Here is a 21,744-nt window from a genome sequence, read left to right as displayed (position 1 = left end):
CCAGTATATAGCTGACACGGCAACAAGCATTTATTTATAGACATTGCAACACCCTTACACTCATATATTTAAAATTCGATGTTTAAAATTTCTGATTACAGCATGTTGATTAAACTCTATGATTAGGCGAAAATGGCACAAAAAAATTTACTTATTGGTTGAATAAAATGTAAGGAGAAGCAAAGATCAGAGGAATGCGTGAATTTGTGATAAAGGTCGGAGGAATAGATTCGGCTATAGATCGTCAGCGTAACCCCAATTCGAAATTTCTTGGACTATGTATGTTGTACCCAAGCTATAATACATTTCACTACACAGTGTACACTATAATGGTCCGATCTCAACAATTTGTGCGCGAATGGTATTGTTTTCTTAAACAATATGTCGAATTTCGTGAAGATATTTTGTCAAAGACAAAAAGTTACCATACAAGAATTTAATTTTGATCATTCATGATATTGGCGGTTCGAAAAATGATCAACTTCTTGGGGAGAAAAAAACGTGTTCAAAATTTCAGATCGATAACTCAAAATCTGTGGTACTATTTTGAGTATACACAGGCAGACAGACAGACCGACAGACAATGGCTAAATAACCTCAGTTCGTCGCAGGGATCATTCATATATATGTACATACACATGTGTACTTTAGACGGTCTCCGACTTTTCCTTCTGGGTGTAACAAACTTCGTGGGATGCTTTATATACCCTGTTCAGGGTATAACAGCTTGTACTTAAACAGCCACAAACCATTTTTTAACCAGCTCAACAAGTCTCAACAAGCAAATTGAATTATGACTCTGACAAATTTCACTTAGTATAATTGAGTGAAGAAATTTAAAAGACAAACGTGATTGTAAAAGATCAACAAGCAAAGTTTATCGCACAGCAATAAATGAGCAACATAAAATATCAAACGAAAACGCATGACAATTTACGTACAAAAAGTAAAAGAATGTATTGTATAACAGATTACTAACCAATCTTGGTTGCAAATAAAAAAAATAGAAATAAAACATCTTATCGAGCGACATCGCATCATTCATGAAAAAGGGGAAAAAAAACAATTGGACGATTAAGGCGTGTAATATTATGACTTTGGCACATGCTATACGTCACATAAAAGAAATGAAAATATGACGAGACGTGAGCAAATTATAGATACTCAAGCACTCAAAACAAATCGGCATTTAATGTCAGCGGCAACGTTAAACAGCTGTCTAAGGCAACACCACTATCCTCCTCCAAAACAATCCAAGTCATCATCAGCGTTGTCATCGCCAACTGATCTCCACTGTCAACGTGTCAACGGTGGCGAGCACTTACTCAATGTAAATATTGAATAAATAAATGAACCTAGAAACTAATAAAAAATCAAACAAAAATGCCAAATTTAGAAATGCAAACAAAAGATGCAAACAGCGCTGATGGCATTGAAGTGCTGAAGCTGATTTTACTAAATGGTAAATCTATGTATATTTACACAACTACGATTGGTGTAGATGAAGTGGTTCACAGTTGAACCAACAAAAAGTGGCAACTACTTCAGTAAAATTAACTGACAGTTCAAGGAATCCGTTGAAATTTCTAACAGAAATGCTATTAAATAATATTTGCATATCAGCAGCAGTTACAATAAAGATATGGAAAGTAATTTTTTTGGACAATAATCTGTTTTAATCAATAAATCACAACTAAACTTTATTGACAAAAAGTTTTTCATAAGTTTTGTCAATATTATGTAAAACAACTGCAGAAATATATTTTCATTAGCAGCTAAGTAATTTAAAACAAATTTAAAACATCTGCATTCAGTAAATCTGCTCTGAAATTCGTTTAAAAAGGCTTTTGTATTTTTTTATGTGGCTGTCACAAGTGTGTTTCATTACTTCATTTCAATTAACCATTTCAATTAAGCATAGACCAGTATGCACAAAAATACCATTTTACTCCATAAACATATGTTATATTATATGACACAAGCCCATAAGCACACAAATTTATTATATTATATATTTGTAAATAGATTAAAGATTCTAGTACTAGTAAAAAGAAATCGACTATTTTGCCAAAATATAGCTTTAGTAATCTGTACCCTGTACGTTTTATAAGTGCGGGTTATATGTTGTTATATATGGCGTTAGAAAGATAATATTTCGTACTAAACAACAGAAAATTTTGTGAATGCTTGAATATGAAGAAAGGTCACTTACGACAACGGCAAGTGAAAACGGACGAACGAACCAAGCCAGGATTCATGGTCAGGAGGGTTTTGCTATATGTTTGGCAGTAAAAATTGTGTTTCAACAGGACAACTGTAGACCACACACATCCATATTGACTCGTCAGAGTCTTTGGGAGCTTGATTGGGAGATACATATGAATTCACCTACATACATATGTACATATGAAGTGATTACTACTAGGTGTTTCAGTCTATGACGAATGATTTGGCTGCTGAAAACTGGGCTCAAGAAAAGAGACTGCCCCAGTTTTTTGCTAATAAGGACAAGGGTTTCTATGAAACGGCATTATGAAATAAGTTTCAAAATGTCAACAAGCTCTGGCACAAAACTGTGCACATTTGATCTAAAACGGAAGATTCTGACTGTGCTAAATAAAACCGTCAATTTAATAAAATTATTTTTACTAGACCTAATATAAGAATTATTTAATTATATATTGTATATAAATTATATTATATACATATACAATATTATACTTTATTTTATTATACTACAACAGTAGGACATATTTTTTTAAGAGCAAAATTAGTAAAAAAACAAAAGAAATATATTTCAAGTTTATAGCAAATTAAATGTTTGTTGGGTAAAATGACATTACTCTGTAAGTATGGAATCGTGATAAGGCACGACAGCTAAATATAATTTAGAAGAATTTTCAAAAGTTCACTTCTAGGTCTATAACATACTTCATCTTAGTCACTATCAACATTGATTGAACAATTCAAACAATAAAATACGATTTTACTTGTGTAATTAACGAAACGAGGACAACATATGTTGTGGTATGTGACCAAAATCTCAGTTCATTGGAATGGGTTATGAAATGAAAATTTATTTGGAGTTGTCCGCATTAGATTGTTGATAGTGATTTTTTGGGAAATATAACGCTGAACATATTTTCATTTAGACAAAAAATCTAAGCAACGATCAGATTTATGAGACAAACACAAATATAGAGATATTAGAACCATACTATTCATACATAAGTATACGAATATAATACAAATGAAAAAGCCTTCAAAAAATTTGTTCCGAGTTCAGTGTTCTTTTCCCACTCGCTTACAAAAGCCTATATGTATCTACATAATGTAAACAAATCCACTTCTATAACATGTACATATATGCGTATTGATATCAATATATAGTATGATATATACATATGTATATTTATACATACAAGTGCAGAAATATCTGAACACAATATATAAAGAAGCTGAGTCTTGCTGATTGCATTTGCAACACTGTATGAGTTCAATTCAATTTTTTATTAACATAATTGGATTTGCAGACTACTTAAATGCCTTTTAGTTAAATTCTTAAAACTGTAATGTAAATTTTCAGACATTGATAACTCAAACTCAACGTTTAATTTTCATTGAAATTAAATAAAAACCAGAAAAAAACGTTAACTTCGGCTGCACCGTAGCTATAATAACCGTCACAAATAAAAAAAGTTTACATACAAAAACTTGATTTATATCGGTCAGTTTGTGTGGCAGTCATATGCTGCAGTCATTCAATTTGCACAAATTGCTCGGAAATTGTACCGTTATCTTGGTAAATATTCTGTGCCAAATTTCGTGAAGATATCTTTTCACATAAAACAGTTCATCACACTGATCATTTATATATATAATATGTATACTTTACAGCGTCTCCGACGATTTCTTCTGGGTGTTAAAAACTTCTTGGCAAACTTAATATTCCCTGTTCAGAATATAGCAATGAACATTGATAAGTACAGTCATACCTGAGTAAGAGAGAACTTTGTAAGCGAGAAAACTTTATAAGTGACAATAGTTTTCAGGTTCCGAACTTTGACATTTCAAAAACCTGTATGAGTGAAAAACAAAAACCTCCATAAGTGACAGTCGTGTTTTCTACTCTAACTTCTATAACTGAGAGCCTCTTTTGTATTTACCTCTATAAGCGACAATTTTCCTATGTTTGACTCATTCTTTTTTTTTCAGCAATCAGGAAGTCTTGTAATTCAAAGAAATAATATTTAATTGTATTGTCATGCATACTGCAGTTCATAAATATCATTTGCAACGAACAAAAAGCACAGCTCTTGCAGCAACTTATAATGTCTAAACGAAAAATCAACGTGTTGTCGTTTTAGTGAGAAATCTTTATAAACGAGAAAAAATTCATGGTCCCTTGAACTCTCTCTTAACCAGGTTTGGCTGTATATGTATGAATAAAGTATTTAAAAAAATTAAACCCGTTTTGGTGAATCTTCATAATACATTTTATTTCTACTTTTTTCGTGTCATCAGTTGAAAGGTAAGCAGACAAAAATCCACTCTATATCTGAAATACACACTGGTTTGGACCCTTACTTGAAAGAAGCTTTAAGAAAGTTCAAAGATCCAAAAACTAATTGATATCAGAAAAATGTTCAAGGATTTAATCATTGACTTTACGAAAGATTTTATCATGTGTGGTACTTTAAAGCGCTCGTGCAAATTGAGCATACAAGTATATTTAGTTTAATATTATTTGAGCTTGCTGTTGCCTGCATAATGCAATATTAAATAAACATTAAGCTCATATTTTTATGTACATATACATAATATATGCATATTAAGTTTAATTAATACGATATGCAGTTACTCATAAATATCTTCTCGTTCATGGCATGCATTTGAATTATATGCGCATTCATATATTATAAAAAAAATTGTTTAGATATGTTTGCATGGATTTGAACTCACCTGCTTTGTCGGTGATTGGTACTTGAAGAGACTTCGTTTCGCTGCTGGCGTATAGGTGTTCTCATTACGCTCATCACTAACCGCCTTAACGTCCTCGATGGCGGTGCCAAGAAGTTCATTCTTTAATAGACAGGAATATGCTAAGCTATCACGTGCAGATTCACCGCAGTCGCGTTGCTTTTTACTCGTCTGCGGCGAGTTCTCATTCGATTTATTTATGGATGCGAAATTTGTTTGCCAATTGTTGTTGGCCCTATGGAAGGAAATTTTATTAAAGTGAAAGGTAATTAGAATTATATAAATATTACTTAAATATAAAATATATTGCAAAGCGCTGTAAGACCTACTAAAAAAAAAACAAATTAATAATAAAATATTAAATAACTGTCAGTAAATTTCAAATGATTCATTTATAAACCACGAATTCAAAAACGGTAAATCTACTTCCGCTGCACACAAATTGTATTTTCCGTATATACCCATTTTATATTCCCTTGTAGCAAATCATTCTTACTCTACACAAATTACTACTTAAAATATATGTACATGCATTCATATATTATTGTCTTTCATAAAATTCAATAATTTGACCCTATGCCACGCACAGGTGTGATTATTGCATTGCAATACCTCTACACCTTTTTCACCGAATGTGTGCTTTCTTCCAAACATTTTTGGTTTTGGATTATTTATTGAAGGTGGAAGTACAATGTATCAAATAAGCTTGTGCCCACACGTTTTGAATTCAAAATTAGCAGACGATTTAATTTAAAATATTTACCGAAAGGTGAATGGGAAGGTGAATGGACAAAAAAAAGTTATATGAATTTAATATATTTAAGCATGCATGTTTTCATGTGTGCAGTCAGTGCTGTGTTGGTTTGGCTTAAAAACGCGATTCAGTCGTATTAACATTGCAAATGAAAAAATTGGCCCGGCTTAGCAAAAGAAAAGCTATTGTAATTATGCTCAAACCAACCAATGCGATATTTTCTTCATATTTCAGTTTTATAAATAATAGATGGTAAGTGCATTAAATATATTTTATTTGTATATAATTCTTATAAGTTAAATTGAGTCAGCAGTTAAATGCTTAAATTAGATTCAGTGGCATTGCAGTTTTTTATTATTTCTTTTCCCACTTCACATTATTCGCGTTCCGCATTGCACGTTTTGCATGTTGTAGCAAAATTTTTAGCATTTGTTGGCAATAAATATGTACCTATGTTGGCATAAAATATTAAAATTATTAAAAGGCTAATAAATATGTGCAGTGCTTCACTCAAATTTACCTTGCAATTACCAAGGTAATGTGCATTTGATTTTAATTAAAATCTTTGTCACATTTAATTCAAATGAAATAGAACTGCTGGGTATGCATATCAAATTTCTGTAGTTAATTTATTTATTATTTTTAATAAAATTAATAGAAATAAAAACGGTAACAGTAGCACAAAAAACAATGGTTTCGTCATCTAACGGTTAGGTGGAGCACCATAAAATAATTGAGATAACTATAACGGGTGGTTGAAAAGTTTCTGCTCTCACCAAGAGCTAGCATTACTAACTCAAAAATTAATCAATTAATTATTTGTTTACAAGCCATTTGAAGTTGACGTGTCAGAGTATTTTTTTAATATGGAAAAAATTGAATATCGCGTAGTGATTAGATTCTTTGTTTTGAAAGGTTTAAAAGCAAAGGAAATTTATGAACAATTGTTAGAAGTGTATAAGGAGTCCTCACCTACAAAATGCACCGTTGAATTTTGGGCTGGTGAATTAAAACGTGGTCGTACTAGGCTTGATGACGATCCACGCCAGAAATTATTGAGCAAGTTCATAATATTGTTAGTGAAGATCCAAGTTTGACTGAGCGTGAAATTTTTAATGCCATATTCATCTAAGACGAACGAGTACGTCATATTTTACAAGGAGAATTATTTATGAAAAAGGTGTTTGGAAAGTTAGAACCGCACACGTTAACAATTCTGGATCGAAAACAGGTTTCTCAGCATAATTTGGAGCGTTTTAAGCAGAATAAAACTGCGATTTCTTGCGTCGTTTTATAACTATGGATGAAACTTGGATCTACCACCATGATCCTAAATTGAAACAAGAACGTTTACAGTGGACTGAAGCTGGTTGTTCAGCTCTAAAGCAAGGCAAAACAATCAACTTTGAATATTATTGCCGCCGTTTGGATCAGCTGGATGAAAAAATTTGTAAGAAATCCCCTATTTTGCAGCACAAAAAAAAATCATTTTTCATCGAGATAATGCACCTGCTCACAAAGGTGTTTTAACAATGACAAAATTCAATGAATTAAAGTACGAATTACTTGAGCATCTACCGTATTCACCAGATTTGGCAACGTGTGACGTTTTTTGAGTAAATGGTCATAGTTCAAATCCTTACATTAAGCTGGTACAGAGTACTGACAAAAAGTTTTTTTCGCCTTTTTTTATGGTAATCACTACACTTTTTCATTTGCAATTACTCTATTTATCTAAGGTACAAATCACATGGCGATAGTCTAATTTTCTAAAACTAAAAAATTTTCTGGCCTATACTATTAGGTATCAATACGTTATATATAGTATATATAACCCCTATAACTCTTTAGGACTTATGGTAAAGTTTTAGCTAAGAGCCGAAAACAGTTATTGTCTAACAAATATTATGAAAAAATATGTTTAATTGCATATTTTTTTTGGAAACTCATAACAAATCATATAGAAACATGCTTTGCTTCATTCTGTTGCGGTCATATTGAGCAACTGAAAAACTTCCGGGTGGATCGCTGAAGCGTAGATTTCCTGCTTATAAGCATGGCAGCCAAGTGTTTGTCTGTATGTAATTCGTTGTAATTGTATACTTGTAAAAGCAGTTAGCAGTTAAATTTCTACAGACCCGTCAGCCAAAGCATTCAGTGGTTAATGACGAAAACAGTTAAAATTGCTCGACCAACAGCAATATGACGATGTGAAAAAGTGGAAAATGTGCATGTGAGCAACGAACCGGTAAGCCTTGTTAATACCACGGCATTCTATATAAACTCTACTTATGCACGCTTGTATGTACTACAAATTTATATAGACATATAAACATTTGTATGTACATATGTATGCGTATTTGTTCTGGGATGTAGCACAGAAAAGTAGAAAATGAAAATAGTAAACGGGGAAATTAAATTTCTCAACACTTTATTGTGTTTACTCTTTGAAACTTTACAAGATCGTTGAACCTGACGCAGTTGTGCTACTTCATAAAGTAACAAGTCACTATGAATGCGCATGGGTGTGTAATTCGAAACAGAACGATAGACGGATATGTATTTACCACAAATGGGAAATTGAATTTGTGTTTGGTAAATCTATCGCCCATTAAACTTTGGTTTTCCTGAGGCCACAAGAACTAGTGTTTAAAGCAATGTGTATACTCTGGTAGGAATTTCCCGCGCATTTATGTAAAATTTATTGAAAAAGAAAAAAAAAAGCTTGAGTGTTAACACTGTCAAGCAAAGATTTTACGAAAGTGCCAATAAACTGATATTTTAGTTTTTAGTACTACATAAGCTTCTCATTATATTCGGAATTCTATGCCTAATTTGCAGTTTTCATTACGTCAAGTTCAATGACAGTTATAGTTAAATATAATGAACCAGTTGCTATTTTATTTTTATAGAAATTTATGTTGACAACCTAGTGAAAAAAAATCAAATTTGTGCTTGTCAATCTAATTGGTATGGCACATCAGCCCAATTGAAATTGATTATAGCTATTATAATAATTTTTTATCGGTGTAGTGGAAACACATAAATATCGAAATTGTACTATTTTCAATGTTGGTGAATTTTTCGTGATTGAATTTTAAGGATTACAATAAAGTTGGGTTCAAAGTATTAGTCTACAAGAGTACATATATTATATTTCATCGGTATTATGAAAATGCGCAAAAGAATAAAAACAATTTCAAACGTTTGTTTAAAATTGATTTTTAAATGGATAAGGTTTATATTACCTTTTATTTGATTATCTAATTCAACCCGATATTTACTATGTACATAAGTCTAAAATTTAATTACATTGAGATTGAGAACTATTCGTAAGCTGTGATTTCCAAGTCAATCTTTAGGAGAGTAATTTCTTTGAAATGGATTCTCAAATGTATGTAATACAGGGTGGCGCACGAATCGTGCTACAAAAACAAACCGTAATCATTTTTTTTTTGTGTGAGTGCTCGATTTTTTTTTTATTTGGCAGATTAGTATTTAAGTTTTTTAAAAATGAATGCTTGGGATACCGAAAAGAGGGTTTGAATAGTGCTGCGGTATCATGCTTTGCAGTCCATCATTTCCTTACAAAGGGAATTCGGACGGGATTTTGGCGGCAATCCCCCGAGTAGATGAACCATTATGAGGTTGGTAAGCATATTTGCCGAATCTGGAATTATTGCAAAGAGACCGTACCATCGAGACTGTTTCGCTACAAAGTTCAAATAACACGCCGGTTAAACCCTCTAGATTAGCCTATTCGCCTGGAATTTTGCCAAAAAATGATTGAAATGGCCGAAGAAGACAATAACTTGATAAATTGCTTGTTTATGTCTGATGACACCCATTTTGATCTAAACGGAAATGTAAACAAGCAAAATTGCCGTATATGGAGAGAATCAAATTCAGAAATAATCCACGAGACGGCACTTCACCCAGAACGAGTCATCGTGTGTGGCGCAGTTTCATCAAGGTGTATTATCGGGTCATACTTCTTTGAAGAAAACGAAAATTTGAAAACAAATTAATGTCAAGAAATGGATTAACTTTCCGCTGGCTCCCAAGGTCACCTGACCTGATTGCACCAGACTTTTTTTATGGTGTTATGTCAAGCAAGGTGTACAAAACAAAACCCAGAAATTTAACTGAACTAAGGCAGTCCATTAAATCGATAATTGAGGCAATCCCGACTTCAACCCTTCAGGCCGCAATGAGTAATTTTCATATTAGGTGTCGCATATGCGTGGCTGAGCATGGAGGTTATTTACGGTCCATAATTTTTAAAAATAATTATTTATATAAAATCAAATAGAATTTGCTATTCAATAAAAAAAATTAAATGTAATGCATTGATTAAAAAAAAGTTATTACGGTTTGTTTTTGTAGCACGATTCGTGCGCCATCCTATACAAACCTCTTAGTTTGCAGTATTGGCCTATTAGCCCAGTTATGTATCTCACTAAGCTACAAGTAAATGTTTTCAACACATCCTCACCTTTATCACCTCCAATATCGAAATATTTGCCTCGAATTTCAAAACTGAGATAATTGAAAAAAAAAGTTTCTAAAAAGGTAAACATACGGACATCAGCGACGTTTTTGTTTTTTTTTTTAATGGTGTATTACATTTTTCGGTCTATATCAGCTGTCAGCTAAGGGGTGAAAATTTGGTTTCTCGAAAAAATTAAAAAAACATTTATTTTGAAAAACACTACTCCGATTTTTGAAAATTTGGTATCGTTGTGTATGTGATTAATTAATTTTTTTTTCTGGTATACGTATTCAAATACCTTGCGCTTAAAACTTTTTGTCCTATAGTACAAGTTACAGTATTTATAAAGACCAACAGTTGTGCTCTCATACGTAATTTATTTAAAAATTGAGCACGAGCATATCGAATGTGAACTTAAACTGAAAGCGTATTGTATATCAAATATCAACTACTAATCTTAAAATTTGTTTATCATCCAAAATATTAAAAAAATACACCTAATTCGGTCTTTTCTTACATGGTTTTGATTTAACATGGTTTGATAAGAAATCTTTTTTAATTTTTTACAAGATTTTACACCAGTTAGCACGATTCAAAATTTTTGGCCTTAAATTTTTTTGTCAAATTTTTTTCATATCACAAATTTAGAGGGAGTTCTTTTTCTTTAAATAATTAAATTATTGTTTACAATCAAATCAATTTATTAATGAAATTCACAAGAAGATAAGCCAGCCATCTGTAAAAGTTAGATTAATTTGGTTGCTACATTGCTTAGCTTAACATTGGTATAACCAATTAGAATTATTTTAAAATTTATGTACTTGAGGCCATTTGTAGTCGAACACTCACCTGCATGGTATGAATCTGTCGAGCGATGTTGATGTGGAGGCTGCTTCAAAGGAGTTGAAAAGATTTCGAGCGACCGGACTGCAATGTTTTAGTATACGTTTCTCATAATCAGGACTGAACATTTTCCAAAATTATATATTTTAAGTTTCTTTGTGATTTATATAGTTGCCAAAAGGAATGTTTAAAAAGTTTTTGCGAAATATACGTACATATATACAGATCTACATATATGTGTATTTATTAAACCACAATAAATTCCAATAAACTTCAAGTTGAAATATATAAATATATAAGTTTATATATAGTACATATGTATTTGTAGTCAAATCACACACATGAAATATATTTCGATTTCGATGACGCAGCCAGAAGAGTTGTTATGCGTGAGATCGATCTGCAATGAAAGAAATTCAAAATTTAGATATTTTCGACATATTAATCATTAATTTAGAAACTACTTCATGCATATGCATGTAAATTATAGAAAATGGTTATTAGAATTAACGGCAGGTAAATCAATTTATCAAAGTCACAAATTTAAGTCAGCTTAAATATATTTGTTCAGCCACGAGGTCTACATGTTGTTTGAAGTGTTTTTATGTTACAGAAGTTATAATGACAGCACGTTCACCACGTTTTCTTCGGCTCTGGTGCGAGTAGGCGACACCTTACGTGCAAGAAAGAAAATATCGAAAAGCTACTAATATGTACTTATGTATGTATATAAGTAAGTGCGCACATATTTACGCTGGCTTGCCACGAGTTTTGTACGAATATAAATCTATGTACAAGTAGATATATATGTATGTAGCTGAGACAGCGAGAGCGAACCACGTACAGAACAAACTCTACTTTGACAATCATTCAAGATCACTCGTGGTCACACTAATCACAGCACTTTAATTCGTAGTGAGAATTGTAGAAATCATGTGTTGAATTTTTAATTATACAAAAAGCTTGCACTCATGTTTTATTTTAGTCTTAGACAATTTACAGCTAAGGAAGAATGTGCTCAATTACCATACATACATATGTACATACATGCTTCACAGCTCTACAGAGTGGCTTTTGAAACAGTGGCTCTTTAACGAATCATGCAAATGGAGCACATAACTTTCTTACTTTTTTAACAGTTATAATTAGAGTTTATAATTTGTTGTTAACTTATAGCAACAACAAAAAATACTGCCATGTCTTGCTATAAATATTTCATAATAAAGGTTTGTAATTCTAAATCAAAACCTAAGATTTTATCAGAAATAAAACAAGTTAATAAAAAATTAACCCCATTCAAAAAAAAAAATATATATATACTTTATATTTTTAGTAGCTGTCCGATTTTTAGGGGACAAACTTTAATTCGATTTTCATTTAATTGGGTTCCTGAATGATCTTATATTTTTAATAAATTGTCATACTCATTAAACGTGCGTCTTAGCTGTCAAAACTAGTTTTTAGGTAAAGGAAAATGACAATTTTAATATTTTAAGTTTTTATGAAATACTATTCGATCAAATGTGACCCGGACTAGTTCATTTAAACTATGCGCATAAACCCAAACGAAAAAAAAAATTTCTTAGGGTCGTATAAAATTTTTAATGTTCGGTGTGCAATTTGATTCTATATGTCAATAAGTGTGTTTGGCAGGTAATATTTTACGACGCGAAAAATTTGTCTAGCGATTTTTACCATGAAACATATAAAATTAAACAACGAGTTTGATTGAAATTTTGTGTTCCCAATGGAATCACGGCTACACAATCGGGGAAAATGTTGCAGAAGTGTTTAAGGAAGTCTACTTTATAACGAACATACATAAGTATTTAAATGGCAAAAAGCCTACAGTTAAAGTCATGAAGTCATCGGAAACTTGCCACCATGCGAGTCGTCCATCCACCTCTGCTAATTATAACGAAAAAGTTAAAGAAACAGTGCTTGAAATTCGTGTTGGCATGAGAGATAGCAGAGGATCTCAACAGCTCTTATGATACGACTCAACACATTTTAGTAAATGTTTGGTGACTGAAGCGTGTCAATCCTAGACTTATACCAATCTGAAATCTGAAAAACTGAATCTTTTGCGAAAACGATGCCGATGAGTCTAATATTCTCTGAAGACCTTACATTCATCAAACTTGAGTCTAACAATCTAGCGAATGACGCTCCGAAAAAAAAAATTTGCTGAAGGCATTGCCATCCAAACTGAGGCCTATAACAAGTGTATGGAAAATTGGATAAAGTGTTGGCATGCGGGTATGGGATCAGGAGCATATTTTGAAAGAGATAATAAAGATTTGTATTAAAATACGAAAAAAAATATTTGCCAGTTCGGGTCAAATTTGATTGAATGGCATAACAAAGATTATAGAAGATAAAAAAAATATATAAAATTAAAATACAGAACAGCGGTGGTAAAATTTTAATTTTCAATATAAATTTTGTCAATACCTTACTGATTGACTTGAAAATTGAACAGTATTTTTCAAACAAGATTATCTATAAAAATAACTAAAGATTTTTATGGAATTTTTTCAGAGTCAAAATTGTAGAACAATTTTGGGCGTGGAGCACTGCAGTTATGACTGCCTTACAGTCAGCCAATTAAGGCGTCAATTTATACGAATTTTATTATGTATGTAGATTCATGATTTCCTGGAAAATACGCTTTAAGAAGCTTTAGCTTAAGATTGGTGAATGTTTTTAAAATAACTTCAAATTTAATAGAATTATTTTGCATTTTTATTAAAAAACTCGCAATTTAATGTTTTCAAAATAAAGTGTGCATTGATTAATATCTTTCGCTCAAATATAAACGAGACTGGCTCAAAGAACCAAAACGGTTAATTATTCTTCAATATTTATTTTATCCCCTTCAAAATAGTCACCATTAGAGGCGATACACATATGCCACCTTTTTTTCCAATCTTCATAACACTTCTGTTAGTCCGCTTTAGGTATGGCTTTCAGTTCCTTCTTCGAATTCTCTTTTATGACTTCAATCGACTGAAAATGCTTTCCATGAAGCGGCAATTTGAGTTTAGGGAAAAGAAAAAAGTCACACGGTCGGGTGAATACGGTGCTTGCGGAACAATATTTACGTTGGTTTTGGTCAAATAATCGCGTACAAGACGAAACGTATGAGCTGGATTTTGGAACAAGTCGAGCAGACACACGTCTCATGCCCAAAACATCGTGAATAATGCTATGAGCGGATCCATTTGATATGTTGAGCTCACTAGCAATCTCTCTTTCAGTCACACGACGATTTTCCAACACAATTTTCTTTACTTTTTCGACGTTTTCTTCGTTTATTGACGTTGCTGGACGACGATCATGGGGCAAGTTCTCCAGCGATGTACGGCCGTCCTTGAACGACTTATACCAATCAAAAATACGTGCACGTGATAGGCAAGACTCCCCATATGCCTTCTGCAACATTTTCATTGCGTCCGTCGCACTTATTCCATTGGAATAACAAAATTTCAAACAAACTCTTTGCTCAACGTTAATTTCCATAGTAAAATTCGAAAAACACACTCGAGGTTGACTTATTTATAGTGCCTTAAAAAAAAACTATGTGACAGATCGCGCTCAAATTTGACATGTAAATCTATAACAGTCCTGCCAACCTAAGCAAAAAAAAGTATGGCCATATGTCATGTCCTTGTCGAGTTATGGATAAAGTCTCGTTTTGCGTTGAGCATATGTACACTTATTGTGGTCGCATGAATATACTAACATCCATATTTGAGGGCCTCACCTAATGTAACAGCCTAAAAAAGTCGATTTTTGCAAATAAAAACGCAAAACTACTTTTTCAACGGTTTTAAATATTTTAAGAATACACACTAAAACTTTGCCCCTTAATATTATTCTAAAATCTAAACCGCAACCAATTCGGTCAGTAAATTTATTTTTGAAACCTTATCACAATACGAAACATTTCAGTTCTGTCACTTTTCTTTATTTGTCGCAGTATGTATGTATATAAAATAATTTGCTTTACGTTCATACAAATCAATGCATATACTGATTATCACCCTGAAACAATTCAGCATATTCCAATTACCTAATAACAGGTTACTTTGTTGTGTTCATTGATAATTTAGTTCATCACCACACGCATATAACATACACTATATCACACTAAAAGCTAACTGATAAGGTTTGTCATATCTTTGAGAACGTATTCAACTTACCTTCATAGGCTTACAAAGTTATGAGAATTATTATACTGACAGAAGAATTTTATTTTTTTTTTTGTTAATACCTGTGTGAATAACGTGACTTTAGAAAATGAGAACAATTTTTGAACTGTTTCAACAAAAGCTTTGCCGTTGCACCGGCATTAAGTAAAATTTAAACAAACACACTTACCTATTATTACTACAAGTATTTTTTAGAGGTTATGACGAAACATAAATAATGTCGGATGGTGTTTTTCACTGTATTTGAGAATTCTCACCGCCGTGCTACTTTGTCTTTTATTGACAACTGAAGTGAAAATTAGTCAGTAGACTGTTATAACTTTTACAAACCTGCATACATATCTATGAATATGTACAAGTAATACATGTGATAACTCGCTACATAAGCGCATTGTTATAATCAACTATGTACATATTATATTCATACCTATTTGTTTTATAAATGGGGGCGTTTACTTATCTACTGCAATTTATGGTCTGCTGTACATTGTGGTTTACATAGTTTACACTTGTTTATACAGACTATGTAGCTGCATACAAAATATATTCACACTTGACTACATACAAATGATACATATGTACTTATGTATATACTTGCAAAGTGTCTGTATAAATATTCAAACAATATGGATATGTCGAGCAGAAAACAACTGCAGCAAACAAAAGCCGCTATCAGTAGTGATGACGTCAAATGGAAAACATTTTCTCAAACAGATGTATGTGCATACTATACATACATGTGTACTACATATATACATATGTGAACTTATTGCAATATATAAAGTATAGCGTGTGGGCATTCTAATGCATTCGATAACAATGCCAAAAAGTCAAACGATTTTTATAAATGTATGTACATATACATATGTATGTGTGTGGGCATTTGTGAGAGTTTTTTATAACATAGATACATATTTGTATGTATGTTATGTATATACCTGTATATATATGTAGGTGCATTTTAAAAACTTTAAATACGTATGCACGTTTTTTTTGACGTAACTCAACATTTCGGCGTTTGAAATTTGTTAAATAAGAGTAGAACCACAAGCATTTACTTAAATGTTTGTATGTAAGTACATTAACATTGTTTATAGCGGCGATGCCATGAAAATGGTAAGTGATAGCAGGTATAGCCATTACTTGGCTTTGGAAGTAATAAATAAGTTAAAACAATATTCGTATTTTAAGCAATCATAGAATTGATATTCTTTTATTACTATTATTATTAATATAAATAAATACTTTACATTACGTTACTTTATCTAGCTTTTATTATTATTATTATAATCGCCTTTTTTATAGTAATAAAATAATTATAATAATAATCTATCTTATATAAATATTAGGCATATGTACATATGCATAAGTACATACATTAATAAAGTATTTAAAAACAATAAAAAAAAACCTTTGAAAATTAGTTTCCTCGAGCCTAATACGTCGTGCTGTATGATTTAACATTTTTAAAATACAACCAGTAAACAGATTTAAAAAAAAAAAAAAAAAAAAAAAAAAAAAAAAACTTTAACTTCGGTTGCACCGAAGCTAGAATACGGTTTACAAATATAAAAGTTTTCATACTAGCACTTGATTTTGAAAAGTCAGTTTGTCTGACAGCTACATATATGCTTTGGTGGTCCGATCTGAATTTACGCGGAGATTAGAGATTATAGCATTTGGCATAGAATCCAAATTTCGTGAAGATATATTGTCAAATAAAAAAGTTTGCCAAACAAGAATTTGATTTCGATTGTTCAGTATGACAGCTATATCCTTTAGTAGTTCAATATCGGCGGTTCTAACAAATTACCAGTTTTTTAGAGAGAAAAGGACGTGTGTAACAAAACAGATCGATATCTAAAAAACTGATCGACTAGTTCGTGTATATGCAGACTGACGGACATAGCTAAGTCAACTCAGCTCGTCACGCTGATCATTTACATACAAACATATGTATATATTTTATGTGGTCTTCGACCTTTTGGGTGCTACAAACTTCGTGGAAAACTTAATATACACTGTCCAGGGTATAAAAATTATAAAAAGGCAAAATTGTATTTAAATACATGCACGAAATAGAGTGAATAGTTAAACGTACCATATGTACATACATACATACATAGTTGACAGTCTTTGCCGGATAAAAGCCGGGTACGTTCCTGTTACGTAGACCCGACTGTCGTGGGAACGGGTGGTGAATTTTCATGTCTTGTGGTTTTGAGGTCCCATTTTAATCAAACATATAAATTAAGGGGTTAAATTTTTTGAATAGAAATCATTGATTACAGGATAGACTTTATTTCCACCAAATATTCGATGTACTACTTTTTGGCAAATATATTCGTCACAATTAACTATTACATTTGGTAACAATGTTTTTTGTATGTATACAGTCCCGAGCAAAATAAGGATAATTCTGACAATAGTTGAATGTTTAATAAGCAAAATATGCTGAGCCAGCGTATCAGCGATAGCGGTAAACACTTCAATTCCCACAACAGCCGGTTTTACGTTACCGGAATTGACCAGGATTTTGTCCGGACAGGGGCTGTTATTTCGGCGATCTTACCCTGTTTGGATCGGTAAGTTCTAGGTTAAGTTTGTCGTCTTTGGAGCAACGCCTAGCAGCAGGGATGCTCCGAATCCTCCTGACCCGTGCTGGCATCGAGTCCAACCCGGGCCCCGAGGAAATTTACTGCTGCGTTTTGCGCTAAAAGGCTCCATCCAAATTTAACCTCGGTTAAGTGCAATACATGCAATGGATGGAGCCATCTTAAGACCTGCTCAGGCCTTAAGACACATAGGGAGTATCAATACTGCGACATCTGCCTCAACGGCTGTGCAACCTGCACCATGTTCACGCACTCCAGTCGAGTGGCCAAGATAGGACCTCCACGGCCCTAAGGAGCTCACAAAGGCAGCATGACTCCCACTCCGACCCATTCCTACGGACGTCATCTTAGGCGAGCGTCAATTCCGTAAGGTGATCGCTGCTGCTACTGCTCGCTTTATACCGGCTAGAAGAATCGTGGAACTGCGCCCTAATTTCCCAGCCGAAACGGCTGTACTTAAGTTTAAACTGCACCCTTCGACTGACAATGCCAAACGATGTGTTACCCGACGGCTGCGCAAAATGCCAAAAGACTGCGCACCCCAAAGGCCAAATCGTTCAAATCCATTGGCCTTGACTGAATAAGCATGCTGATGCTAAAACATCTAAGCTCGACGGGAGTAAGCTACCTTACCAAGGTCCTCAACTTATCGATGGCCACTCTTCAAATACCCGATGGGTGGAAAGTCGGAAGAGTGGTCCCACTACTGAAGCCTGGAAAACCCGCAAACAATGGGGAGTCTTATCGTCCGATAACTCTCCTTTCCCCTGTAGTGAAGACACTTGAGGCCTTGTTATTCCCGACGTTCACTCACCACCTGAGTCTAGCAGAACATCAGCATTGCTTCTGAAAAGTGCACAGCACCACGACAGCACTTAGCGTCATAAACGCCCAGATAGTTCATGGCCTAAACCAGAAGCCACCCTACGATCCTCGTAGCGTTGGACTTGTCGAAAGCCTTCGACGCAGTCAACCACACAACGCTACTTGAGGACATCGAACGATCTACGCTCCCTCCAGGGCTGAAGCGGTGGACTATGAACTACCTAAGCGGTCGGCATTCATCCTTGCTGTTTCGAGTTCAAAACTCCAAACTGAGAAGAATTAAACAGGGGGTTCCGCAGGGTCGTGTCCTCTCCCCACCAGAGGGAATTTCCATGACCTCGTACGCTGTTGACTGCACGATATTGACGTCGGGCAATAGAATCGATGGCGTATGCTCGAAAACCACGGCTATCTCTCCGATTTTTCTCTCTTCTTCTCTGCAAGGAGTCTGACACTCTCCCCCACTAAATCCACAGCGACCATATTTACGAACTGGACGAAGGAGTACAGACAGGATCAAAACATTTCAGTCGATGGTACCAAAATTCCGACTGTAAAGACCCCTAAAATTTTAGGCGTTACACTAGACAGTCTTTTCTCCTTCACTCCTCACACTACCGCGATAACTGCCCCAGTTCTCTTGACGTCCCCAATCGAACACCTACACAGTGATGCCCGTATGCTTCCGGTTAAGGAACATAACGAGCTCCTCTCCAAGTAGTTTCTGCTGGGTTGTTTTCGTAGAAACCGCCCCTGCAGTCATCTGCTTGAAGCGGAGCCGCCTCGTAGGAACATCAAGAGGTCTTCGGACGGAACGAACTTCAGACAAGCACTCTCTCAGTGAATGGCGTACTACGAGTCAAACCACCACCCATAGCAGACGTAGAGATCAAGTTGCCTCGCGCAACCAGAGTGACCCTCGCGCAACTCTATCCAGAATAGACCCCGACATTCAAAACACATGTCCTGCGTGCAATGAGCCTCCATATGACACTAACCACCTCTTTGCATGCCCAACGAACCCCACTCATAAAACTTAAAAAAAAAAAAAAAACTGCACCATGTTCGCGCACTGCGCTGCCACTCCAGTCGAGTGGCCAAAATAGGACCTCCACGGTCCTTAGGAGCTCACAAAGACAGCACAACTCCCAATCTGACCAACCTCCCCCCCCCCACCTTCATCCAGCTCCAATCCCCGTGCGAGAACCACACAGCAACTCCTGGTTCCTCGCACAGTCTGTTCCGTGTGTCAGACCATAATACGCCGGAATGTCACATCAGTCAAGTGCAATTCTTGTACTGGCTGGTGTCACTTTCTGTCGTGTTCTGGCCTGCGCACCACACGAGAGTGGAGTGCGTTGTATGTTGCCCCATGCTGTGGGAGTCTGCCCCCGCAATCACAAACAGTGGCGTCGCCAACCAACACCATAGTGCGACAACCGCCCATGCGGATAGCACAGCTGCAACAACCACCACCTACACGCACCCCACTCACCCCTAGGATCACGACTGGACACCCGCGACAAACGCGACTCTTACAATTCAACTGCAACGGACTCCAGAGCAAGATCGAGGAGATAGTTGCATTTATGAGCCGGGAGCGCGTAACGATAGCTGCGGTCCAAGAAACCAAGTTAAACAGCCGCTCAGATCTTCTGAGTTGTGCAGGTTTCAACGTTTTACGTAAGGATCGCGAGCGAGATAATGGTGGAGGCCTAGCCTTCATATTGCACAACACCGTGCAATATCGTCTAATCGATGTTGACATCGACCGCAGGGACACTACCCTAGAATGTCAGGGAATAGCTGTCCGGTCAGGCGATGTCGAGCTCGAAATATTTAATATATACATCCCCCCAGTTACATGTTGCCCAACAGGATATCACCCGAATATAGATGCGCTACTTCGTGGTGAAAACCGTCTGGTGCTAGGCGACTTTAACGCGCATCACGATCTTTGGCATTCCTGCCTGTCAAACGATCGTAGGGGGATGGAGCTGGCGGAACAGATAGACAATTCGACATTCTGCACAATGAATGACGAAGCCCCCACCAGAATTATGGGCACCTGTAATAGCTCGCCAGATATTACCATCGCTAGCGGTGGTCTGATAAATAGTATAACCTGGCGACCTATGCTAACTCTTGCATCAGACCATCTGCCCATAATTATCTCGATCGAGAAACCTCCTGACTTTATTTCTGTGGATAACCGCACCTATGTTAACTTTAACAAAGCTAACTGGGTCGGCTTCACAGAATTTACTGAGAGCACCTTCAACGCACTATCCATTCCTACGGACGTCATCGTTGGCGAGCGTCAATTCCGCAAGGTGATCGCTGCTGCTACAGCTCGCTTCATACCGGCTGGAAGAATAGCGGAACTCCGCCCCAATTTCCCAGCCGAAGCAGCTGTATTAGCAAATGAGCGCGACACCTTACGCCATGCCGATCCCTGTGATCCCCGAATAAGGGATCTCAATTTGGAGATTCGGCACATGGTAAACCATCATAAGCGGACAAAATGGATAGAGCACCTGAAGTCCTGCAACCTCTCCACCGGTGTGAGTAAGCTTTGGACTACTGTCAAGGCCCTGTCAAATCCGAGGAAACATGACGATCGGGTTGAAATCCAATTCGATGGCCATGCCTCCTCGGACCCGAAGAAGTGCGCGAGCTACTTTAGCCGGCAGTTTATACTGCACCCTTCGACCGACAAGGCCAAACGATGTGTTACCCGACGGTTGCGCAAAATGCCAAAAGACTGCGCACCACTTACTTTCACCGATGAGGAGGTTCAGAATGTCATCAAAAAGGCGAAATCATCCAAATCCATCGGCCCTGACGGAATAAACATGCTGATGTTAAAACATCTAGGCCCAACGGGAGTAAACTACCTCACCAAGGTCCTCAACCTGTCGATATCCACTCTTCAAATACCCGATGTGTGGAAAGTCGGAAGAGTGGTCCCACTACTGAAACCTGGGAAACCCGCCAACAAAGGGGAGTCTTATCGCCCGA

The 21,744-nt window shown here is 35.3% G+C and overlaps 1 protein-coding gene across 5 annotated transcripts in view; it reads right to left on the bottom strand.

Moving 5' to 3' along the window:
• fzr (fizzy and cell division cycle 20 related) overlaps nt 1-21,744 on the bottom strand; it is a 43,443-nt gene that overhangs the window by 13,245 nt on the left and 8,454 nt on the right. For 3 of the 5 annotated variants that reach the window (XM_036365633.2, XM_036365634.2, XM_036365636.2), the window contains exons 2-3: nt 11,076-11,469; nt 4,963-5,215 (exon numbers count right to left, since the gene is read on the bottom strand). In XM_036365633.2, coding sequence (XP_036221526.1) covers nt 4,963-5,215; nt 11,076-11,197 — 375 coding nt within the window. In that variant the 5' untranslated portion in view covers nt 11,198-11,469. Of the gene's footprint in view, nt 1-4,962; nt 5,216-11,075; nt 11,470-11,608; nt 11,678-15,452; nt 15,535-21,744 lie in introns of those variants that run through there. The other 2 variants (XM_036365640.2, XM_036365635.2) reach the window with 2 other exon arrangements.

The sequence above is a fragment of the Bactrocera oleae genome, chromosome 5, assembly GCF_042242935.1.
Source record: "Bactrocera oleae isolate idBacOlea1 chromosome 5, idBacOlea1, whole genome shotgun sequence".
In the NCBI taxonomy this organism is placed as follows: domain Eukaryota; kingdom Metazoa; phylum Arthropoda; class Insecta; order Diptera; family Tephritidae; genus Bactrocera; species Bactrocera oleae.
The sequence above is the reverse complement of the archived record's forward strand: the minus strand, read 5'-3'. Positions and strand labels throughout refer to the sequence as shown.